The 24963-nt window shown below is 36.5% G+C and overlaps 1 protein-coding gene across 1 annotated transcript; it reads left to right on the top strand.

Annotated features, from left to right (window-relative positions):
* Positions 1-572: 572 nt before the first annotated feature.
* On the top strand, positions 573-12552 carry LOC140746781 (cytochrome P450 4C1-like). The gene is made up of 10 exons (XM_073078880.1): positions 573-1059; positions 3730-3819; positions 4326-4430; positions 6696-6881; positions 8003-8199; positions 8417-8468; positions 8999-9179; positions 9537-9694; positions 10521-10700; positions 11610-12552. The coding sequence occupies exons 1-10, from the start codon at positions 912-914 to the stop codon at positions 11762-11764; spliced, it is 1452 nt and encodes a 483-aa protein (XP_072934981.1). The 5' UTR covers positions 573-911; the 3' UTR covers positions 11765-12552.
* The last annotated feature ends 12411 nt before the right edge of the window (positions 12553-24963 follow it).

Genomic DNA, 24963 nt, shown 5'->3' with positions numbered 1-24963 from the left:
AGTATGAATAAAAAACAATCTGACGCTTTAAATCTCTTTAATCCACGCGGTATACTGATGCGAATAACTTATCTAGAAAATTCGATTTAGAACGCCATGTTGCCAAAATGTCCTAAGAACAATTTTACGTAAATTAAGTATATATATAAAAACAAATTTACACTTTAAATGCCTGTTTTTAATTGCACGAAATCCAGAGGATTTGTGTGTGAATAAATATAATATTGCTCAAGAATTTTATCTTTTTTGCTGCTGCAATATTACGAAGAAGAATACAAAATTAGGTCATATTTATTTAAAGTTTATTATTATTTGTTTGTATCGATATGTAATTATGAAAATGTATAAGAAATATATACTCGTATAATTAACACCTGCCGCCATTCTCTCCTTCCACCCAGCGTTGACTGGCAGAGAATGCCATCAGGCATTAAGTTTGTCCTATTGTATCATTTTATTTTTATAGAGGTGCAATAAATATATAAATAAATAAAATTGATTGAATTACATTGATATTCTAATTGTCAGATTCCAAGTGCCAATATCAAATTGTTAAAAAAAACTATGATCTTTTAGCATTACGTCGCGATCGTATGTGATATAAAGACGTAATCAAGTTATTGTCAGTCTTATTACTTTCGGTTCGCTTTAAGATAAGACCGTGTCTTAATATCGTCAACGATAAACTATCACTTATTTAAAGATTGCCCTAGCGAATATCATCATATAAGATATCTGACACACTTGGAGAAATTGAATAAATTATTTTAGAAGAAAGTTACTTTCGACAAAACCATTCCCGGATATTTGAAGGATTCGTTTACCGTCTGAAAATTTATTTGAAATTAATACAGTCAAATAAAATTAAAATCTCTCAAATTGAATTTGAACTGAAAGTTTGAATTGAAAGAATGATGTTATTATCCAATATGTTGTTCGTGGTAGTATGTATTTTGTATTGGGTGTGGAAGAGTCAAAGGAAAAATGGTGAACCACCACCCTTATCGGGTTGCCTACCACTTTTAGGACATATTCACTTGGTGGTCGGTGGCAGTAACCGTGAGTACATATTTTTATCATCAATTTTATTACCTAAATAAATATTATTTTTCATTTGAGTCATTAGAACTGTTGTCAAGAAACGAATTACTTTAAATAACTATGCTTACAAGAATTGCTAATTGGAAATTATTATATTAATTCAAGTAGATACACATTAAGAAAAGTGATAATTAATTTCTAATAATAAGTAGAAAATCAAAGGCAGTACGCGTATTGTTGGACAAAGGTTTTTTGTGCGTGTGGCGGTTTACGAAACCGCAATTTAAATTTATTTTGCCTCTATGAAACTTATTCTTCTATATATACTTATATACCTTTCTTATTCTAGAAAGATAATTAATAATAATTAACATAAGCAATTAAGTTTTTTCCCGACCTATTTAAAATTTATAAAATAACTATTTACAGATTACTTCACTTAAAACAATTAAAAAAAACATAAATACGACGCGTGCGTTGTGCAAGCCCTTCGTTTATCAACAGTTTCGAGTGGTGGTTTGATTGTAATAATAAAAGTTGTAATTTGGTCAAAGAAATAGTTTTGTTCTATTAATACAGAAGAGGGATAGCCTCAAATAACAAACACTAACACCTATGTACTGAACCAAAATTACAACAATCATACGTATTTTTTTTAAATATCAAATTATATTAATTTCAACTAATGTAATTTAGAATTTATCACTCATAAGTTAAGGAACAATCATCGTAACGGTACAGCAACGTAGTAGGTAGATTTCGAAAGCGGCGCGCGAACGCCATTGTCAACGCTATTTTATCACTAAATTCACATTTAACATGATATATGTGGGTCTCTAGTAGGCGACAGGTTGACTGACATTTTGTTTTAGTTGAAATTTACCTACCTAGTAGTAGAAGTATCTAGTATTAACATAAAAATAAAAAATATATATATCTGGATGTGTTATTGTCGAATTGAAGCAACCCAAAACAGCACAATATAGTCTACAACTTTTCTTCGCCATATTATTATTGAAGCAAAAAAATATACTGCTTACAAAACCGTCACATCACACGATCGTTACTGTGGCACATTCACGACTGTTCGTGTACCAAGTGAGTACCGACCTCGAGGCGCGTAGGTATAAATTGCGTTTCGTGCGTTTGTATGAAGATAAAATACTGTATAGATATTTGTACCGTGATGACGCTATTCAAAAGCTATGCAATAAAAGAACCTGACTGCAAACACAAGTGGAATATTCCGCTCCGAGTAGAGAATCCGCAAAAGGATATACAAGTCATATTGTTATTTTTAACCGCCATAAAGGAGGAGTTTTGTTTTTTTTAAACTGTCCATCATTTATTCAGCGATACTTCGAACATTAATGCGACCTTAAAACTAAGTAGTAAACAAATATTAAAAAAATATTTTTTACTTTTTAGTGCCATCGAGGACAGCCAATTATCTTTTTTGTTATTTTCTTTTTAACTTGAATGTGCTCTTTGTCACTAGCTATTAAGATAAATGCTAATATGAAGGTCATCTAATTTGTTAAAATACACATAGTCCCTTGAAAACTTACATTTGGGGTTACGAAAGTTTATTCTATGCGCAATTTTATTTCTTGAAAGTCAAATATTTATAAAAAATTGATTCATGTTTGTGAGATCGCAACTTTTGTCCTTCGGCCGCTAAATCGGTCGGTCGGTCGGTTGAAAAAATGCTTTTCAAATCGTTCAAAAGTGAATAAATTCAAATGAAATTTACACAAACAGAATTATATACAACTTTAGTTTTATACCTTTATATAATATTTTTATCTTCTCTATATATTTCATTTAAAATACATAAATCTTTATTATACTTTATGAATACATAAAGTCCGATTAAAATTATGATAAACATTTTATTAAATAATTGCATATAGTTAATAAATTTATTTAAATCATAAAGTGCATTAAGCAATGATTAGATATAATTTGTTTTTTTGTTATCGGATACGAATGATTACTATATTGTCCACGTATAGACTATAGAAGTGGCTAATTATGAATTAATTCTGACATGTTTTATAAAATTAATTCTGACATATAGAAAGAGTAGGTTCTACCGGGAGGGTATCACCGCGGTACCTATTTCTATCGCGAAGTAATTCTGCTTCAGTGGAAATGTGTGTAATTGAGCATGCCGACTGTCTTACGTATGAGGCAACAATCTAGGTCTTCAGAAGTAACGATCTATGATCGGTTTCAAATAGAAACTCTTTTTTATATGGAGTACATTTTAGATATCCATCGGTGACTAATAGCTCCTGCACTAAAGGTTTTTGATGTGAAACATCTATAGCCGCACATAAAACCGATTTCTGGCGTGGCGACGCGCCACGGCATGCGATGGTATATATATACAGTCTATATGCAGTAGTGTGTACGGTGTGGCGACGCGTCGCCATGTGGATCGTAATATTTTATTTTATCATTATGACATATTTAGTTCCTATCACAATATGTTCTTTTCTGCATATTACTTTTACAAAATAATGTCGATGTTTCACATCTGCCAGGCGTCGTGACGGCTAACATTTTTTTTTGTCATCATAAACTGTAAAAATACGACAAACATTTATAAAAATGTATCATGTATATATAATCGAAAAACTGGTACGAAAGATATCTAGTTAAAAAGGGGTTTTATATTTTCAGGCATTATCCAAGTTATAAAGAGAGGGACGAAAGAAAGTTTTGAAAAAGGATACGCTCTTACTTTCTGGATGGGTCCGAAACCAATATATGGTGACTAATAATATTATACTATGATAAACTTTTTTTTTTTTATAATATAAGAGTAGCAGACGAGCATGCAGTCCACCTGATGGTAAGTGGCTACTGCCGCCCATGGACATCTGTAATAAACCCCAGATAGGATTAGATATTCCTACGTGAGGTCGGCCACAGATGCGCCGCTACCCCTGAGGACTAAGCTGGAATGCCTCGGAAAAGTCTTTCTCCCTTACCACACCCTTCAAACCGGAACACAGCAGCACCTAACACTGCAGTTATTAGGTAGAAATAGGTGTGGCGGTGGTGCCGCCGGAGTCGAACCACAAAGGGTTCTACCACCTTCAAATACAACTATAATGTTATTGATATTAAAGGAAACAAATATAACATTTTTGGGCCCTAAGTACTGTTATTATATTTTTTATATTAATGCTTTTAAAAAATGGTCAAAACATTTCACTTCTTAAAATAAAGAAAAATGTAAAGAGCAGCTAATTTATGTTTGTTTTTATTTTCAGTTTTGACAGATCCCGATGATTGCTTGACAGTCGCAAATACTTGTTTTGAGACAACGTATTCATTTGGGAAGGAAGTCTTCGGAAATGGGCTTTTGATGTGTCCAGGTAAGAAAAAAATATAATTGATAGTAATTACTGATAGTTTGTACAAATTTTTGATTGAAGATGTAGAATAGGTATATGTATATTTCTTTATTTTTAATACATATTGATATATCTGCTGTTTCTATTATTGTCTATCGTTCTTTGTTACTTTCGCATAACACCTGCTGCAAATTCTCCTCATCCACCCAGGGTTGACTGGTAGAAAATGCCATCAGGCATTATGTTTGCCCTTTTGTACATTTCTTTTTAGAGGTGATGCAATAAATTTTTTAAATAAATAAATAAATAAAATAGGTGTAAGGTATTTGCCGCGTTTGTAAGTTCCTTTTCCAAACCTCAAGAAACCATTACAAATTCTAACGTGGGGATAGAGGATTTGATTTGGTTTGTCTAGAAATACAAGTCGTTCTAGCCGATCCAATGATGTTTAAGTTTTTTTAGGAAGTTAGTGGAAATTTCGCGTCTACACATTTGGACGTTTAAAGTAGTTTGGAGTTTGCAGCAAGTGCAAAGCGCGTGGTTTCAGCATTGAAAGTATAGTTTTTTAAATATTTCATATTTTGCTAAAAAATATTTTCAATTTTTTTTTATAATATAAGAGTAGCAGACGTGCATGCAGTCCACCTGATGGTAAGTGGCTACTGCCGCCCATGGACATCTGTAATCAACCCCAGATAGGATTAGATATTGCTCCCTGAGGTCGGCCACAGATGCGCCGCTACCCCTGAGGACTAAGCTGGAACGCCTCGGAAAAGTCTGTCTCCCTTACCACACCCTTCAAACAGGAACACAGAAGCGCCTAACACTGCTGTTATTAGGTAGGAATAGGAGTGGCGGTGGTGCCGCCGGAGTCGAACCACAAAGGGTTCTACCACCTTCAAATTAAATTAAATTAAATTTGTAGTCCTCTTAGTTTTAGCAGCGCCACATTGGTATAAATAGCTATGCTCATTAATAATCCTGTTACAAACTTAATTACGTAATAAATTACATAAGTTATCATAATAAAAAAAACATGTTATTCAACTTTGTTAAAAAAAACAAGTATGTATTGTTAAATATATAGACTGCGGAAAAACGGGTTATCTAACGTTTTTTCAATGTTTTTTTTCAATGATTAAGGTATTCATCATCATCATTGAAAATTGCAAATACCTTATTATAAGTACTTGTGTGCGTAGAAGTTATATTTATTTTTTGTGATGGAATTAATATTAGCACTTTTGGTTTATACATTTCGCATATCATCCTTATTTTTGAGGTTTAATGTCTTCGAAAGAAAACGTTTTGTTCTACCGAGATTTTTTATATGTTTTCATGTTTGAGTTTAAATAAATTAATTTAATAATTTAAAACAAAGAAACCAAGTTCTGTTCTCAATTTTATTGTAGATACATTACATACTCAACACAGCAATACATAAATGTACCAATTACGGGTGTTGACTTATAAAAATCAGTAATCGCTCATATTTTCTCCTTTCTGGTACCTCTATTTATTTTTCGAAACATCCTCAATTTCTTTACAATAACACAACTTATTTTTATTTCCAATCTAAATCTTATACCCGAGCTTTATTAAAGTTATAATATGAAAAACACGTATACATTTCACGTATAAGTAATACTATTTGCATGCGTTGGGCCAGAACTTGGTCGGACTCACTGCCGTGCGCCTCGTTATACTGAGTACAGGTTCCTGTACTACCAGTATTACCGGTGTTCTATTTTCTGTACTCATTGTATATTTTATTATTCGATTATGATTTCATCCATTTCTTAGAATATTTTATTTTAATGAGAGTGATTAATTTAATTTTTATTATTGCTAGATTTTATCCGTTGATCGTTTTAACAGAAGAATATCTTTATTTACCAATCTATTAGTAGTGATAGGCCTCTGCATCGAGCAGTCCGAGGTTCGAATCCCAGGCACGCACTACTGATTAGCCAAAGTTCTGAAAAGATATCCGTGTCTAGCAGTGAAACTGTATTGAGTTGATGATGGTGATCATAAGATAAAAGGATCAAACTTTGAAAGTTCAATTCTTTGTCAGGACCTCATGATCACAGTAGATGATTAATATCTTTTGAACATAACTACGTAGTTGTCGACATCTGCAGGATGTCTCATAATTGGGGGCCCAATATGAATACATCTAATTTTATCCGGATTACAGATGTCCATGGGCGGCAGTCAGTCAACAAATTTACTGCAGGCTCGTCTGCTACTCCTATATTATAAAAAATAATAATAAAATTTCAGTTTCAACTTGGAAACGCCATCGAAAGCTGATCAATCCAGCATTCAACCAGCAAGTACTCGACGAGTTTATGCCCATCTTCAATAAGCAAGCCAGGCGATTGGTCGCAGACTTCAAGAACGAAGTTGGTAATGGATTATTTGACAACCTGCCCTACCTTAGAAGAAATACGCTGCAAACTATTTGCTGTAAGTTTTTATTTTAGTAACATTGAAGATGGTAGAACCCGTTGTGGTTCGACTCCGGGGGCACCACCGCCACACGTATTTCTACCTCATAACAGCAGTGTAAAGCGCTGCTGTGTTTTTTTAAGGGTGTGGTAAGGGAGACGTACTTATGCGAGGCGTTCCAGTTTAGTCCTCAGAGGCAGCGGCGTATTTGCGGACGACCTCAGGTAGGAATATCTAATCCTATTTGGGTTTTATTACGGATGTCCATGGGAGGCAGTAGCCACTTACCTTCGTCTGCATGCGGACTGCATGCTCGTCCGCTACTCCTATATTATAAAAAAAACAGAAGTAGGAAACGAACATGCTTACCACGTGATAGTAAGTAGCAACTGCCGCCCATAGACATCTTAATGACTCCCAGGTAAGGTTAACTGAAGTAGATCACAAATGAATTGCTACGAGTACCTCTCACGCCTAGACGGGAACACCTCGGTTAAATATGTCTCTCTTACCGCACCCATCAAAACGGAACACAGCAGCGCGTAACCCTGCTCTTATGAGGCAGAAATATATATGATCTGAGGCATTCTAATTTAATCCTCAGGTGTAACGCATCTGCGTCTGATCGCTGATAGGACTCTAATCTTATTTGGGTTTAACCGTAAATATCTGGGAGGCAATGACCACTTACCATCAGATGGACTGTTTGCACGATTACTACTTCTTTATTATAAAAAATAATAGAAGAAACCATATTAATTAAATACTCTAATTTCATGCTCATTTGATACTTGTTTTTGGATCAATCTTATAAGAATACACAAGTTTGAAGTTTGAAACACGTACGAGTACCGCTCTTTTTACCACGCTTTTATTAGCTTGACCTGTACGTACGTATGTATGTATGTAACGGTAATCTTTGAAATTGATTTATACCCACATTAAACAGTCCGATTAATTTAAAATTAACACTCTTATTAAGAACCGATGACAATACACGATTTTAATAATATTATCCCATTCACCTCATCAGAATCGTCAGGAATATGGATTAACGATTTTCCTTGTGCGATTTTAGCGTGGTTTTTAGTTTAAACTATAATTAATTATTGATTGCCACCTTATATTGTTATTTACAGTGACAGCTATGGGTATAGACATCACAGAACATTCAGAACTGAACGTGCGTTACTTGGAGTCTTTTGACAAGATTCTGGGTCTTTTCGTGGAGCGATTCATGAAGTTGTGGCTTCATTTTGACTTCATCTATGAACGCAGTGAATTTAAGAAAAGACAAGACATATACTTGGATGCTTTCCACAGTATGTCTGCGACGGTATATTTCTCTTTTGAAATTAGTATTTTGTTCTTGACTTTATTGCTTGACACAAGTTTCCCTGCGCACTACGAAGGCGTTTGGTTTTACGCTAGTTCGTAGTTTGGTGAACCGTAGAGAGAAATCTATACAGATTTTTTATGTTTATATGCGAAATTATGACTCCTAATATAGTATTTTGTTTCTTAACATATAAATTGTATACAATTTATTTCAGGTGCTGAAAAGAAAGAAAGAGCAATTAAAGATAAACGGTGCTGTAATATCAGGTGAGTTAAGAGTCCCGTAAGGAAGCCTACGAATTTAAAAAAAATCCGTAGAAAAATTACACGAAATACTTAATATATTTATGGAGTGGAGGATATTATAAATAAGCAACCCAATTATTATTCAAAGTCTTTGTTAAGACAGGGAAATTAGTAATATTTTAACATAATATTAAATAGATTCACCACAGGACAAGGTATCTTACAATGAAAATGATTACATAAAAACTCAACACCAAATTACTTCAACTCAAACAATTTAAATAATATTTCAACCAAAACCATATGGGTATCTATAATCAACCCCAGATATGATTAGATATTCCTACCTAATGATGGCTATAGATGCGCCGCTACTAAGCTGGGAGGCCTCGGAAATGTATGTCTCCCTTACCAAATCCTTCAAACCGGAACACAGCATTTAAAAGTGCTGTTATTAAACAGAAATAGGTGTGGCGGCGGTGCCGCCGGACTCGACCCACAAATCTTTCTACCACCTTCAATGATCACCTTTGATATTCTGTTTATTCCAGATCTCAAACAAAAGTCCTTCATTGACATGCTCCTTGAGAACGGAGTGTTCACAGACTTAGAAGTGAAGGAAGAAGTGGATACATTCATAGCAGCAGGCCACGAGACCACTGCTACTCTCCTTGTTTTCATCCTCGTCCTAATAGGCTCCTTCCCTGAGGTTCAAGATAAAATAATTGCCGAGTAAGTATCATTCGCTATTGCAGCATTATATGATAAAAGTACCAAACTAGTATGCGGTATACCTAAAGGTTAGCTACTAGATCCCATGGGTATCTATAATCAGCCCCAAAATTAGAATGTTACATGAGGACGTTGATAGGTTCGTTGCTTTCTCTGAGGATGAAATAGAATGCCTTGGTCAAGTTTATCTCCCTTGCCACACTCATCGAACCAGAACGCAGCAGCGCTTAACACTGTTATAAGGCAGAAATACGTGTGGCGATGGTGCCTATGAAATCGAACACCAAAGCTTTACACCATATTCAAACATCTTGTAGTTCTTAATAACTATTTTTATGATTATTATCATTGTTTCAGATTCGAAAAAATATTCGAAAACAGGGATACAGACGGAGATTTAACAAGACAAGATTTATCACGTTTGCAGTATTTAGAAGCTGTTATCAAGGAGACTTTGCGCTACTACTCTTTAGTTCCCTTCGTTTTGAGAAGACTGGATAGAGATATCACCCTAAGTAAGCAAAATAGTATTTTTAATATAGTACAACCCTTTGTGGTTCGACTCCGGAGGTACCATCGGCACACCTATTCCTATTTAATAGCAGCAGTATTAAGCGCTGCTATTAAGCTTTGAAGGTGTGGCAAGAGAGACACACGTATCCGAAGCGTTTCAACTTCGTCTTTAGGGTTAGCAACGCTGTCCCTGTAGTTCCGGGACTAGAATAGGGCTACGGTAACTCCTGCCTGTCGTAAGAGGCGACTAAAAGGGGGCTTCCGGGGTTGCGGGCGGCAACAGTGGGAGCTCTAGCCGTCCAGTAAGCGATCCCGGGAAGGACGGCGGTATGGGTGGTCGCATAGCGTCGTGTACACCAAATGGTGCTGGAGGAGCGAAAACTGCTCCCCCAGGGCAGAGCCCGATCGGGGCATCGCGCTTGGAGGACTCCGGTTGCGTTCCGTCGGAGATCCCGGAGTTCTCCAACAAGCGCTGAGGACGGCCACCGGGGGGGTTTTAGTGCGGTAAGAATCCCACATAACCCGGCGTCGCTCCCACGTCGTCGGGTACCTTTTGAAGGTTTCCCCCTCGTTAAGGAAAAAAAAAAAGGGTTAGCAACGCATCTGTAATCAACAAATGTCTATGGGTGGCTGTAGCCACATACTATCAGATCAAATGCATGCTATTTTGCTACGCCTATATTACATTTAAAAATATGTATACACAAATACACATTTACAACAGAATTTAGCAGCATTTAACTTTTCCTAGTGCAGACTGGTATGAGAATGTTGGTACTGCATTCCAACAGCAAATGGTTCTTTGAAGTTTATTTGTTTAATTTTTAGAAAATTACACACTGCCTGCCGGTAACTCTTGTATGCTGCTCTATTATGCGCTTCATCGACATCCCATGTGGGGTCCGGAAGCTGACGAATTCAAGCCAGAGAGATGGTTCGATTCAGCATCATTGCCTGACAATCCCAATGCTTTCGCTGGCTTCAGTATGGGCAAGAGGAATTGCATAGGTATCAACGGTTTTGCATGTATTGCCTTTATTGTTTAATACATTAAATAATATCTATGAAGCTAGAAATCCACATCAGTAAAATATGGCCGAAAGTGAAACTTAGATTCTGTGTCAAACTGGTATTGTTTATTGCAATGATAACCGATTGATATAATAATAATGTCTTTCGGTTATTAACTTGAGAATGATGACATAGCAAAAATTTTAAATTAAATAAAAAAAAAACAATGTGAGCCGTCACGGGACGCCTGGAAGATGTGAAACATCGACATTATTTTGTAAAAGTAATATGCAGAAAAGAACATATTGTGATAGGAACTAAATATGTCATAATGATAAAGTAAAATATTACGATATTTGCGCATGGCGACGCCACACCGTACACCGTGCGTCGCCACGCCAGAAATCGGTTTTACGTGCGGCTATAGATGTTTCACATCAAAAAACTTTGAATTTAAAGGTGATAGAACCCTCAGTGGTCCGGTCCGGTGGCCACACCTATTTCTAACTAATAACAGCAGTGTTAATCGCTGTTGTGTTCTGGCTTGAACGGTGCGGTAAGGGAGATATACATATATATACTTTTTTGACATGTTCCAGCTTAGTCCACAGGGTTAGTGGCGCACCTGTCGCCGACATCAGGTAGAAATATCTAATCTTATCTGGGGTTGATTACAGATGTCCATGGGCGGCAGTAGCCACTTACCATCAGGTGGACTGCATACTCGTCTGTTACTCCTACATTATTATGAAAAAAAATACATCTCTATTAATATAATATAATTAAAAGTTAAAAAAATCTCAGCTACCCCTCATAAGCTAAATAATTAATTTAGTAGTATACGAGTTGGTCGGACAAAATTAATTAAAGTATGGTATGTTCTTTAACAGTTCGCTTAACTTTCAGGTCGAAATTTCGCAATGATGACACTAAAAACTATCGTGGTCCACCTTCTACGGAATTATCGGATAAGGAGTGATCACAGGAAATTAGAGTTCAAAGTAGACTTCGTTTTCCGAGCATCCAGAGGTTACTATATTTCCTTGGAACCGAGAAAATAATCTTGGGAACTCAATCGCGGATTATCCTATGAATATAACACAAATAATTAATTTATTATCAGTTTTAATAGCGAAAGTTCAGTCCAGTTCTTAAATGTATGTGAATTTCCATTGACCAGTCTATGGTCTTATTAATGCCATTTTTTTTAATTTGACCTAACGATAAGGCAGACGGGCTACCTGATGGAAAGCAGTCACCGACGCCTATGGACATTTGCAACACCCGAGGAGTCGCCATTGCATCGCCGGCTTTGAAGGAAATTTCTTTTTACATCCCTTTTGATGAGCCCCATGTCATAGTCCTGATGGATTACCTCAGGAGGAAGTTCATTACCCATTTTGCACGTACGCGGCAAAAATGACCATGCAAACCTCATGGAACCTCATCCTTCGGCAATTGTAATATTTCTTCAGTAAATAAGTTTATGCAAAACAATTTCAACACTTGATTGCTGCTTGTTCTTAGATACGTGTTACTGTAACAACTCACCAGGGGGCGCTGCAGTGAACATTTGATTAGTAAAGACTTTTAAATAGGCGTTACGGTAATATCATTAAAATCACTGCAGTAATATATTTTATTTTAGCTAAATGTTTTATTATAAAAATCGATAGAACTCTATACTTAAGTATTTATGTAGATTGTGGTGATACAGAAACTAAAAAACACGATTGTAAAATTTTTTTAAGCATAAAATATATAAAAATAAAATACCGTTCCCATAATTTATGAATAAATGATTTCATTTTGATTTGATAATATAAATGTGCCAAACATGTGATTTTAAGAAATTAAACTTATTTAAACGCGCTCCATAAGTGTTTTATTGATACCGATATTTATAATTTCAGACAAATAATTGTATACTAAAAAGACCCGTTCGAGATCCGTCAAAAAGAGACTATTTAGATTTAGATACCTATGGATATAAATCTTTTTTCTCCATCAGATCCGTGGTACCGATATGGATATCAGACACATCACTAGTACTTATCAAAGTTTCATCAACACTTCTAATTTAAATAATGCGTTTTATAAGAAACTAGAAGAACCCGCGGCTTCGCCCGCCTAAAAAATATGATATGACATACAAATAACTGTAATCGTAAATTTGTAACCTTTAACAATTTTAAACGATAAAGTAGCATTAATATTTAATTAATAAAAGCTTTTTTTCGTCACTGTGTACCTAAATTGATCAAGCTTTCTTCAGAAACATACACTAAAACTCTAATTAGTGGACTGTTATGAAACTTTCTTTAAAATATAAGTTTCACGTAGGATACACTATATCATACGACAGGCAGGGGATACTGTAGCCCTGTTCTAGCCCAAAATTTTAATCTATGTGTCTACCACATCACCATCACTAATCCACACATAACCACAACCATACTCCACGGCAGGACAAAATGTTGGCTCGCAGTGTGTCCAAAGTAGTTGCAATGTACCTAATCAGTATACCATAATGTAGGCCAATTTGAATAAAGTTACGCATTATCGTATATGAAATTTGCACCCGTCCACGTTGTCGTGCATTTGTCTGAATAGACGTTATCTGAAATTTCACGTGAACTTCAAACCTAAAAGATTCCCGTATACATATACATATATAACACTTCTTTTACCTCCTTAGTTGAATTTCAAAAACATTCCTATTCCTAAGCTAATATTCAACACCAGCGGTCGGCAACCCGACACCCACGGGTGGTGTGGTGGTGTGGTGGCTCGCGACTTTTCCTTGTGGCCCGCGGGTCTACGCGTTACTAATAATTGGCCAAGCGCAAGTCAAACCCGCACCTGGAGGGTTCCGTACAACCAAAGTTTTCATATTTTTCCAAACGATCCTTTTTGTTTTCAACTTTTTTTATTTTTAGTATTTGTTGTTATAGCGGCCACCGTTATGCATTCTCTGTAAGAATTTCGAATGTCTATGTTCAATCTTTTGTCAACTGTAGGTGGGTAGAAGCAAATATCCACCAGAGTTGTCTCGCCAATGTCGCTACGCGCGACCAGTCGTCGTCTTGCGCTCGGCAGGAGCCTACAGACGTTCTGTATGTGCCCTCTCGCTGCTCCTTTCCACGTGGTTTACCCTAGTGCCGCGTGTGCATTGTGAAGTGCAGAGACTACTCCTCGGGGAGATCAGGCCGTGCTTGCTTCCTCGAGCCCCGTGACAGCGCCGTGCGCGTCCCCCCTGACACGATTCGAGTCCGCAGACAGACTTGGAAGGCAAGGTTGGTGGTTTTTCTACTCATCTGCTGGGACGAGGATTGGGTCATACCTCTCACACTATACAGTCCACTTATATCATCCCGTGGGATTGCGTGGCCGTGCCCGCATACCTACACACCTCGCGGTCTGGCCTTCGAGCTGGTCCGCACAATACTTTTGGCCTTCGAGCCGGAAGTATAACCCTACAAACCCGTGCGGTCTGGCCTTCGAGCTGGATCGTACAGTATTTTTTGGTTCTTCGAGCCGGATCGTACAGTCTATCTATTACCGTTCCAAAGATAGAGCCCTGTGACACACGGACAGACGAACAGACAGCGAAGTCTTAGTAATAGGGTTCCGTTTTTATTCTTTAGGTGCGGAACCCTAAAAAACCGCTGTTCTGCACTTTAGCACGCGAAATACACTCCATGTTAAAAATATATGTCACGTCGGCCCGTGGAATTTCGCCCTACACTAAACCTTTCTGCACTCTGTTCTTTTTCCAGACACGCCAAAGGAAGTAACTTCAATAACGGTTTTTAAAGAAACTTTCTTTACTTATAGTAGGTACCCTAATGGGGCTGATTGTTGAGTTGCTAAAATTGCTGAAACAGATGTGTAAACAGAAAGGCATAATGCATATACCCTTTTATAGCCGTCTTAAGGGATGATCTAAAAAACAGTGACTCAGGTGCTTCATCGAGTCTAATGATAATTTTTCATAGTGGTTGGTTTCAAATTAACGGTTTATAAAATAAAGTTCCAACCCCTATTTAACGAACTTAAGGGTAGATTTTCCATAAACGGTGTTAAAGAAGCTCTATTATTTTGAACCAGAAACTTAAATGCTATTTTCACAATCCTTGTTTCCAAATTAACGGATTTTAAAATAAAGTTCTATCCCCTATTAATCGAACTTAAGGGTTGATTTTCCAAAAACGGTAAAATAGGTGTTCTCTTATTTTCAATCAGAAAGCTGAATACCAATTAGGAATCTAAATCTAAATAGTCTCTTTTTGACGGATCTCGAACGGGTCTTTTTAGTATACAATTATTTGTCTGAAATTATAAATATCGGTATCAATAAAACACTTATGGAGCGCGTTTAAATAAGTTTAATTTCTTAAAATCACATATTTGGCACATTTATATTATCAAATCAAAATGAAATCATTTATTCATAAATTATGGGAACGGTATTTTATTTTTATATATTTTATGCTTAAAAAAAATTTTATAATCGTATGTTTTTTAGTTTCTGTATTACCACAATCTACATAAATACTTAAGTATAGAGTTCTATCGATTTTTATAATAAAATATTTAGCTAAAATAAAATATATTACTGCAGTGATTTTAATGATACTACCGTAACGCCTATTTAAAAGTCCTTACTAATCAAATGTTCACTGCAGCGCCCCCTGGTGAGTTGTTACAGTAACACGTATCTAAGAACAAGCAACAATCAAGTGTTGAAATTGTTTTGCATAAACTTATTTACTGAAGAAATATTACAATTGCCGAAGGATGAGGTTCCATGAGGTTTGCATGCTCATTTTTGCCGCGTACGTGCAAAATGGGTAATGAACTTCCTCCTGAGGTAATCCCTCAGGACTATGACATGGGGCTCTTCAAAAGGACCCAAATAAAGAGATGAAGAAGAAATTTTAACATTAATAGATTAATATTGGTCCTGAGTTCCAATGCATACATCTGTATATGATCAGCATCTAATTTATCCTCTCGGTAAGCGGGGTTGACCCCCACCCTCCATACTAGAGAAAAAAATAACCAAACTTCTACGGGTCAGTTTATAAGTGACGTATTTTTTTTAACAGTATGAAGTGTTTGTTTTCCAAACAGGGTTGGAATAATGTTATATTCGCGGGTATTTTTTTAAAGGACTTGACCGAAAAAATATTCTTTTAAATTTGAGAAATAATTAGAGGGCTCCTTCGTTGCCCCAGGATGTCCACACCCCAAAATCCGGCCCCGTCTACGATTACCTTTATTCGAATTATTTATACTCTATTCTCGATAGAGATATAATGTCCTGAGACTGGCTTCAGTAATACGTCAAGTTTGAGTTTCATCTTAGTATGGTCACCATACTAAGATGAAACTCAAGCTTGATGGTCACCATACTAAGATGAAACTCAAACTGGAGGGTGGGGGTCAACCCCGCTTACCGAGAGGATAAATTAGATGCTGATCATATACAGATGTATGCATTGGAACTCAGGACCAATATTAATCTATTAATGTTAAAATTTCTTCTTCATCTCTTTATTATACAATTATACAATATCAGAAAATATTTTAAACAGCTTAGTCGCCGTTACGATACGATACAGTTATTTTTGGTGGCATTTGGGTGTTTATTGTATTTCTGATGAGCTTAGGGTTTGAAAGTATTGTTTTGTGTTTATAATATTTATTATAATTTATTTGTAATTTCAATTATTTCAATTGAACTGTTTATGTTATAATGAAACTATACTGTTACATAATAATAAATATAAAATAAAGTAATCGTTGTTTTTTTTAATGAAATAAGGTCAATTACTAATTATAGTTGAAGGTAGGATTATGGTTGAAGGTGGTAGAACCCTTTGTGGTTCGACTCCGGCACCACCGCCACACCTATTTCTACCTAATAACAGTGTTAGGCGCTGCTGTGTTCCAGTTTGAAGGGTGTGGTAAGGGAGACAGACATTTCCGAGACGTTCCAGCTTAATTCCCAGGGGTAGCAGCGCATTAGTGGCCGAACTCAGGTAGAAATATCTAATCCTATCTGGGGCTGATTACAGATGTTGATGGGCGGCAGTAGCCACTTACCATCAGATGGACTGCACGCTCGTCTGCTACTCCTATATTTTAAAAGAAACAGAAAGAACATTAGTAATGTCCCGAGCCTTTTATAAAATTAAATAACGAAAACGGAGCATTATAATTTTATCATTGTTTGTGCCCTTTTCCTGTCGCGTGTGTTGACACCGTACGCGCGTCGAACCCTAATGACGTAGTTGTAGTCTGTATTCAAATCGGCCTTATAACACCTGTCAGCATTTTCCACTAATCCTTATAGTTTCGAATTTGGCGCTGAAGACCCATTTGAAAAATTCACCCTGTGTATGTATGTGCTGCCACTCCTGACGACTAAGCTGGTCCCCTGATATTTTAATAATTTGTTTAAATAATGGATCTCTTATATTCTTCAAAGAATGAACCTTTGACACGGTATAAGCACATGACGTATCTGCGCAATTAATAATTGACGAAGTGAAATGTAAGACAATCACGCACACGGAGGGTTCCGTACCACCAAACATTAATTATTATTTTATTTCAACAGCTACAAAAGTACATGCATTTTATTATGTATGTACGCCGGACAAATAGATCGCAGTGTATTAAGTAAGTTGTGTCCGTGCGCGGCTCCCCAGCGCTGGTCGGTCCGATCGGCGCAAACACAGCGCGCACGCGTCAACGTAAAAGGACCAAAAAGTTGACAGGCATTATGGCAGGCAGGCAGGCAAGTGTTCGTGCCAATAGAAATAAACACGCTTCATGTCCATGTTTTGACCTCGACGTGATTTAACAATCTTTGAAGTAGACACCCCATTCCCAAAAAGGGTGACCGCAGTGACCCGGCCAACTATAGCACCATAGCACCATAGCACTATACCATACTATGCCTTTAGCAACAACCTCCTTTCTCTCAAAAGCTATGGAGCATGTTATAAACACGCAGCCCCTTAGGTATCTTGAGAACCAACAGCTGATCACCAAAATGGTTTTCGTAAGGGCCGATCTGCTGGTGATCTTCTTGTGTACCTCACTCACCGTTGGGCACAAGCTGTTGAGAGCAATGGGAAGGCATTGGCCGTAAGCCTGGACATCGTTAAGACCTTTGATCGGGTCTGGCATAGGGCCCTTCTCGCGAAGCTACCATCTTACGGTCTTCCCGAGATGTTATGCACATGGACAGCCAGCTTTCTATCTGAGCGGCATATTTAGGTCGTCATTGACGGGTGCTGCTTAAACACGAAGCCCATAAATGCTGGCGTGCCCTAAGGGTTTGTCTTATCTCCCACGCTTTTCATTCAATCATATCAATGATATGTTGCTACAAACCGGTAACATTCATTGCTATGCAGATGATAGCACGGGAGATGCTGTGTATACAGGCCATGCGAACACCTCTCGGACACTCGTGGAAGAAGGCAGAATCCGATTTGTGTCCGAAATAGAGGACTCTCTGGAGCGAGTCTCGGAATGGGAATCGACTTAACCTCGTTGAGTTCAACCCCACGAAGACACAAGTCTGCGTGTTTACCGCAAAAAAACCTCATTCGTCATAGCGCCTAGGTTCTAAGGTACTCCGCTCACGATTGGTAAAAGTGTAGGGATCCTGGGAGTTGACATCTCGTGTGACGTGCAGTATCGGAGTGATTTGGAAGTTAAAGGCAAGTTGGCGTCAAAGAAACTGGGCGTCCTGAACAGAGCCAAAGAGTACTTCACTGAGAGGCAACGCCTTCTGCTTTATAAAGCGCAAGTGAGGCCCCACATGGAGTACTCTCATTACATACATCTTTGGGCAGGGGCGCCACAGTACCAGCTTAATACTGAATACAATACCCACCTGACTCCGTACAGAATCGCGCGGAGCGAATCGTCGATGACCCAGCGATCTCTGATCGGTTAGAACCCTTCAGCCTGCGGAGGGGCATAGGTTTCCTCTGCGTATTCTACCGGCCTTACAATGGTGTGCGGTCCTCCACGGTTCGGTTTGAACGGTCATTTTTGTCGCGTACGTGCAAAATGTGGAATGTACTTCCTCCTGAAGTATTTCCCTGAGCGCTATGACATGGGGCTCTTCAAAAGGGGTGAAAAGAGTTCTCCTCCGAAGACGGCGATGCATTGGCGACTCCTCTGGTGTTATAAATGTCCATAGGCGATGGTGATTGCTTTCCATCAGGTAGCCCGTCTGCCTTATCGTTAGGTTAAATATAAAAAAAACTACAGATGTGTGATGTGTGTTTACCAGGCGTTACCAGGTGTTGGCGGTTCCTTGTATAAGGACCTCCTTTTAATTGTTTTTTTAATTGATAGTATTTGTTTTCATAGCGGCCACCGTTATAGACACTTTATAAAAAATCAAGTGTCTATCTTATAAGGTTCTAGAGATAGGATACTCTGACAGAGAGCGGAGATTTAGTAATAGAGTTCGGTTTTTACCCACTGGGTACGGAACCCTAAAAATGATAACTAAACAAGAAATGCGCTATAAAGTATTTTAGTTTTTGCAGGAAATAACCTCCATTGTATGAGAAAGAGCGCAGGTTAAACCTTGTTACGACTAGACATCGGAGTATTTGCATATTTCCATAATTATGCAAATGCATAAAAAGCTATTGATTTTGCGAATACCGCATTAAAATAGTACCAGTGATTTTGGAGATAAATCCTAACATAATTTTGTACAAACACCTTCCAAATATACCGCAACACAAATATACCAATATATTCTCCTCGTGGCTAAAAAGCTTGTAATTACTACTTACTGTCTAGAAAAAAAAAAAACTAAATTTGTCAATCAAAACCAGAATGTGTCAAAGGTGATAAAGGTACTTATATTGATAAGAATTAGGTAAATACTACAAAATAAGCATAAAAGTACAATTTTAACTATAATGGCTACCACGTTAAAAGTCGATATATGCTGTGGCAGACTTTTATTTAAAACTATTTAAGACAAACAATTCCACCATACATTACTTTTGTGTAACTTGCAGTTTAGGCAGCGTACATCCAGACAGCTCTGAGAATGCAATATGGATACTTATCGTTATATTACAATATGCGATATATTAGATACTTATCGTTATATTACAGTCAAACCACACAATATCTTTAAAAAATATATTATTTTACTTATTCTGATCTATAGAAAAGTTTCATTCAAATTCTTTTGCAGTTTTTGCTACAAGAAGCGACCAACATCCATACATCCATCTCCATAAACTTTCGCCTCTATAATATTAGTACGAGTAGGATAGGTTAGGATAGGATTATTAAGTGCAAATTTCTCCATTAAGGTAAAAAGAAACTAAAAATATATGTCTCTATTACTAGTACAAAAGGATTGCTTGTAATTCGGAGTACAGACCTAAACTAAATTTATATCATATTATCTATACTTATAATAAATCTGTAGAGAGGTCAATTCTGTACATGAAATATATTTCCAAAATAACTATCAGGGAGTGATTATTATCTGTCTGTCTGTCTGTCCGTCCGTCCGTCCGTATAACCGTTATAGAAATAAAAACTACTCGACAGATTTTAACGAAACTTGGTACACTTATTTTTCATACCCCTAAGCTGGTTATAGTATACTTTTCATCACGCTACAATCAATAGGAGCAGAGCAGTGATGGGAAATGTTGGGAAAACGGGAGAAGTTACTGGTTAATGGTTAAAGCTATACAGGGATAATGTATGACGGAAATGTTCTCCTTAAAATTATATAAAAAATATCCCACGACGGCATATGTCTATCTTTTATGGTTGACTCACAATAACACGTGTAAGTCCCCATAGCTTAGCAGTTCGAAGCTTTCTAATTTCTATTTGTCTACTCCTACGTTTATAACATACTCAGCATCCCTAATTAAAAAAGTGATAAAAGATAAGGGTTGTTCACCCTTATTTTTTTTTATTGATATGGCAACACAACATTTGCCGGGTCAGCTAGTATTAAAATAAGTGTTAAGACGCTTGGAAATAATTTGATGGTCCCAGTATATTCGACGAGTATACATACAGGGTGAATTTTTCAAATAGGCCTTCAGGGTCAAATCCGAAACTATAAGGATTAGCGAAAAAGGCTGAAAGGAGTCACGAGGCCGATTTTGATAAAAAATAAAACTGCATTATTAGTTTTTTTAAATACTTTTTCCTTAGCCAGGAATCGAAAGAGTTCATTTTGAAAAAAAAAACCCTCTATATTATTCCGCTATCTGGTAGTGTCGGTGTGTCGGGTCGTGTAATCTGTCATACAACATTACTTCTCAGAATTTGATCCTTAGATTACAATTAGACACGCCATTTACGCCGTTATCCAACGAAATATATTGAGCGTCGACATCAGAAATATGTACTAAACCAACATTTATTTGAATTATTTTTTAATTTGTAGTGTCATAGAAGTTATAATTTTTTTTTACAATCTTCTATATTATTTATATCTATATATATAAAAGCGAAAAGATACTCACGTTCAAAACGTATTAATCAAGGTTTTGACTAAACTACTGAAGCTACAATCACGAAATTTAAAATATAGTTTCATTTTATAATGTAGATGCGCACTAAGAACGGATTTTTTGATACTCTACCGCTAAGGGGGTTAAATGGGGGTTGAAAGTTAGTATGAAAGTCCGTCAGTTTAAAAGCAAACTGGATGAAAATTGGTCTTTAACTTTCTGATTTAAAATAATAAAAATCTAATCTAAGGGTTTTTCCAAAATCAACCCTAAAGGTGGTTAAATAGGGGTTGACAGCTTATTTTAAGTTTTGCCATTTTGAAAGCCAGCACTATGAAAGTTAGCTTGCTTTACTGAATAGATATAATAGAACTTTAGTTCTACCGTTTTTGGAAAATCAACCCTTATGTGGGTTAAATAAGGGTTGTAAGTTTGTATGGAATTCCCCCAGTCTTGATGTAAACTCTATGAAAATCGGTATTTGGGTTTTCGATTAAAAATAATTAAATACCTATTTCACCATTTTTGGAAAATCAACCCTTAAGTTGGTAAAATATGGGTAGAAAGCTTATTTTAAAATTTGCCAATTTGAAAGCCAGCACTATGAAAGTTAGCCATTGCTCTACTGGTTAGATATAGTGGAACTTTAATTCTACTGTTTATGGAAAATCAACGCTTATGTAGGTTAAATAAGGGTTGTAAGTTTGTATAAAAATTCCCCAGTTTTGATGTAAACTGTACGAAAATCGGTATTTGGGTTTTCGATAGCAAATAATTCATCACCTATTTCAACATTTTTGGAAAATCAACCCTTATTTGGTTTACATAAGGGTTGTAAGTTTGTATGAAAGTCCCCCAGTTTTAATGTAAACTGTACGAAAAACGGTATTTGGGTTTTCGATAGAAAATAATTCATCACCTATTTCATTGTTTTTCGGAAAATCATCCCTTAAGGTCGTAAAATAAGGGGTTGGAATTTTATTTCAAACTTCGTTAATTCGGAAGCAAGGACTATAAAAATTTGCATTTGGCTTTCCTGTTGGAAATAACAGAACTTTTTTACCACCATTTATGGAAAATCTACCCTTAAGAGGGTAAAATAGGGGTTGAAAGTTTGTTGGGAAGTCCGCAAGATTTTGAAACAATGTCTATGAAAATTGGTATTCAGCTTTCTGATTAAAAATAATAGAATACCTATTTTACCGTTTTTGGAAAATCAACCCTTAACTTCGATTAATAACGAATAGAACTTTATTTTAAAATCCGTTAATTTGGAAACAAGGATTGTGAAAATAGCATTTAGCATTCTGGTTCGAAATAATAGAGCTTCTTTAACAACGTTTATGGAAAATCTACCCTTAAGAAGGTAAAATAGGGGTGGAAACTTCGTTTAGAAGTCCGCCGGTTTTTAAGCAGTCTATGAAAATTGTTATTTGGCTTTCTGATTGAAAATAATAGGACACCTATTTCACAGTTTTTGGAAAATACACCCTTAAGGTTATTTAATAGGGGATGGAATTTTATTTTAAAATCCGTTTATTTGGAAACAAGGACTGCAAAAATAGGATTTAGCTTTCTGGTACTAAATAATAGATCTTCTTTAACAACGTTTATGGAAAATTTACCCTTAAGAAGATTAAATATGGGTAGAAACTTTGTTTAGAAGTTCGCAGATTTTAGAGCAGAAAATAATAGAACACCTATTTCACCGTTTTTGAAAAATTAACTCTTAAGGACGTTTAATAGGGGATGGAAATTTATTTTAAAAAAACGTTAATTTGGGAGCAAGGACTGTAAAAAATGGTAATTGGCTTTCTGGTTGGGAATGATTGAACTTTTTTAACACCATTTATGGAAAATCTACCCTTAAGAGGATATAATAAGGGTAGAAACTTTGTTTATTTATTTTGGTATTTTGCTTTCTGGTTGTAAATAATATATTACTTATACTTCCATTTTTTGAAAATCAACCCTTAAGGTCGTTAAATAGGGAACTTTATTTTATAATCGGTTAATTTGGAAGCATCATTATCATTAGACGCAATGAAGCATCTATAAAAGGGTGTATGCATGCCTTTCTGTTTACACATCTGTTTCAGCAACTCAACAATCAACCCCATTAGAGTACTATAAGTAAAGGAAGTTTCTTTAAAAACCGTTATTGAAGTTACTTCATTTGGCGTGTCTGGAAAAAGAACAGAGTGCAGAGAGGTTTAGTGTAGGGCGAAATTCCACGGGCCGTCGTAACATATATTTTTAACATGGGAATGTATTGCGCGTGCTGAAGTGCAGAACAGTGTTTTTTTAGGGTTCCGTACCTAAAGGATAAAACGGAACCCTATTACTAAGACTTCGCTGTCTGTCCGTCTGTCCGTGTGTCACAGGGCTCTATCTCTGGAACCGTAATAGATAGACATTTGAAATTCTTACAGAGGGTGCATAACGGGGCCGCTATAACAACAAATACTAAAAATAAAGAAAAATTGAAAACAAATATGTTGGACCCCCCCATACAACAAACTGCTATTCGATATTTTTCCAACTAACTTTTGAACCGTTGGAGGTAGACAGTTAAAATTTTCACAATGTGTGTACTTTAATGGCTGCTGCAATATTAAATACTAGAAATTATAAAAAATGAAAATTTTGGTTCCGTACAACCAAAATTTTGAAAAACCCTCCAGGTGCGGGGTTGACTTACACTTGGCCAATTATTAGTAACGCGCAGACCCGCGGGCCACAAGGGAAAGTCGCGGGCCACACACCACCCGTGGGTGTCGGGTTGCCGGCCGCTGGTGTTGAATATTATCTTTCAGAAATTTGCTGATAAAGTATGTGTATTGATGCATATGTAAATAGGAATGTTTTTTAAATTCTTCTAAGGAGGTCAAAGAAGTGTTATATGTATGTACGCGGGAATCTTTTAGGTTCGAAGTTAGAAACGTGAAATTTCAAATAAAGTCTATTCAGACAAATAGACGACAACGTGGACGGGTGCAAATTTCATATAAGTGTAAGTTTATTCAAATTGGCCTACTTTGGACACACTGCGTGCCAACATTTTGTCCTGCCGTGGGGTATGGTTGTGGTTATGCGTGGATTAGTGATGGTGATGTGGTAGACACATAGACCTTGAATTACAATTTTGGGTTAGAACAGGGCTACAGTATCCCCTGCATGTCGTACGAGACTAAAGGGGGACTTCTGGAGTTGCGGGCGGCAAGAATGGGAGCTCTAACCGCCCAGCCAGAGACCTTGGAAAGAACCATTGTATGTAAGGCCCCATATGACATGGACGGTTCCTGTGGAATAGTGTAAATAATAATTATTGTATCCTACATGAAACTTATATTTTAAAGAAAGTTTCATTACAGTCCACTAATTAGAGTTTTAGTGTATGTTTCTGTAGAAAGCTTGGCCAATTTAGGTACACAGTGACGAAAAAAAAAAGCTTTTAATAATTAAATATTAATGCTACTTTATCGTTGAAATTGTTAAAGGTACAAATGTACGATTACAGTTATTTGTATGTCATATCATATTTTTTTACGCGGGCGAAGCCGCGGGTTCTGCTAGTAAGTAATACAACTATATCAACTTATCACAGTTCCTTTCCAAAAGATTTTACAAAAGTTAGATGACATTTCATAACTCGAAACAAGTCTGAATACCTAGACTTCTTACCTATGTTAATTCGCCTTTTTTTACCGTAGGTG

The sequence above is a fragment of the Epargyreus clarus genome, unplaced genomic scaffold (assembly GCF_041222505.1).
Source record: "Epargyreus clarus isolate Ecla_fem2 unplaced genomic scaffold, WU_Ecla_fem_2.2 ptg000002l, whole genome shotgun sequence".
Lineage (NCBI taxonomy): Eukaryota > Metazoa > Arthropoda > Insecta > Lepidoptera > Hesperiidae > Epargyreus > Epargyreus clarus.
Note: the sequence above shows the minus strand (reverse complement) of the source record. Positions and strands in the feature narration are given on the sequence as shown.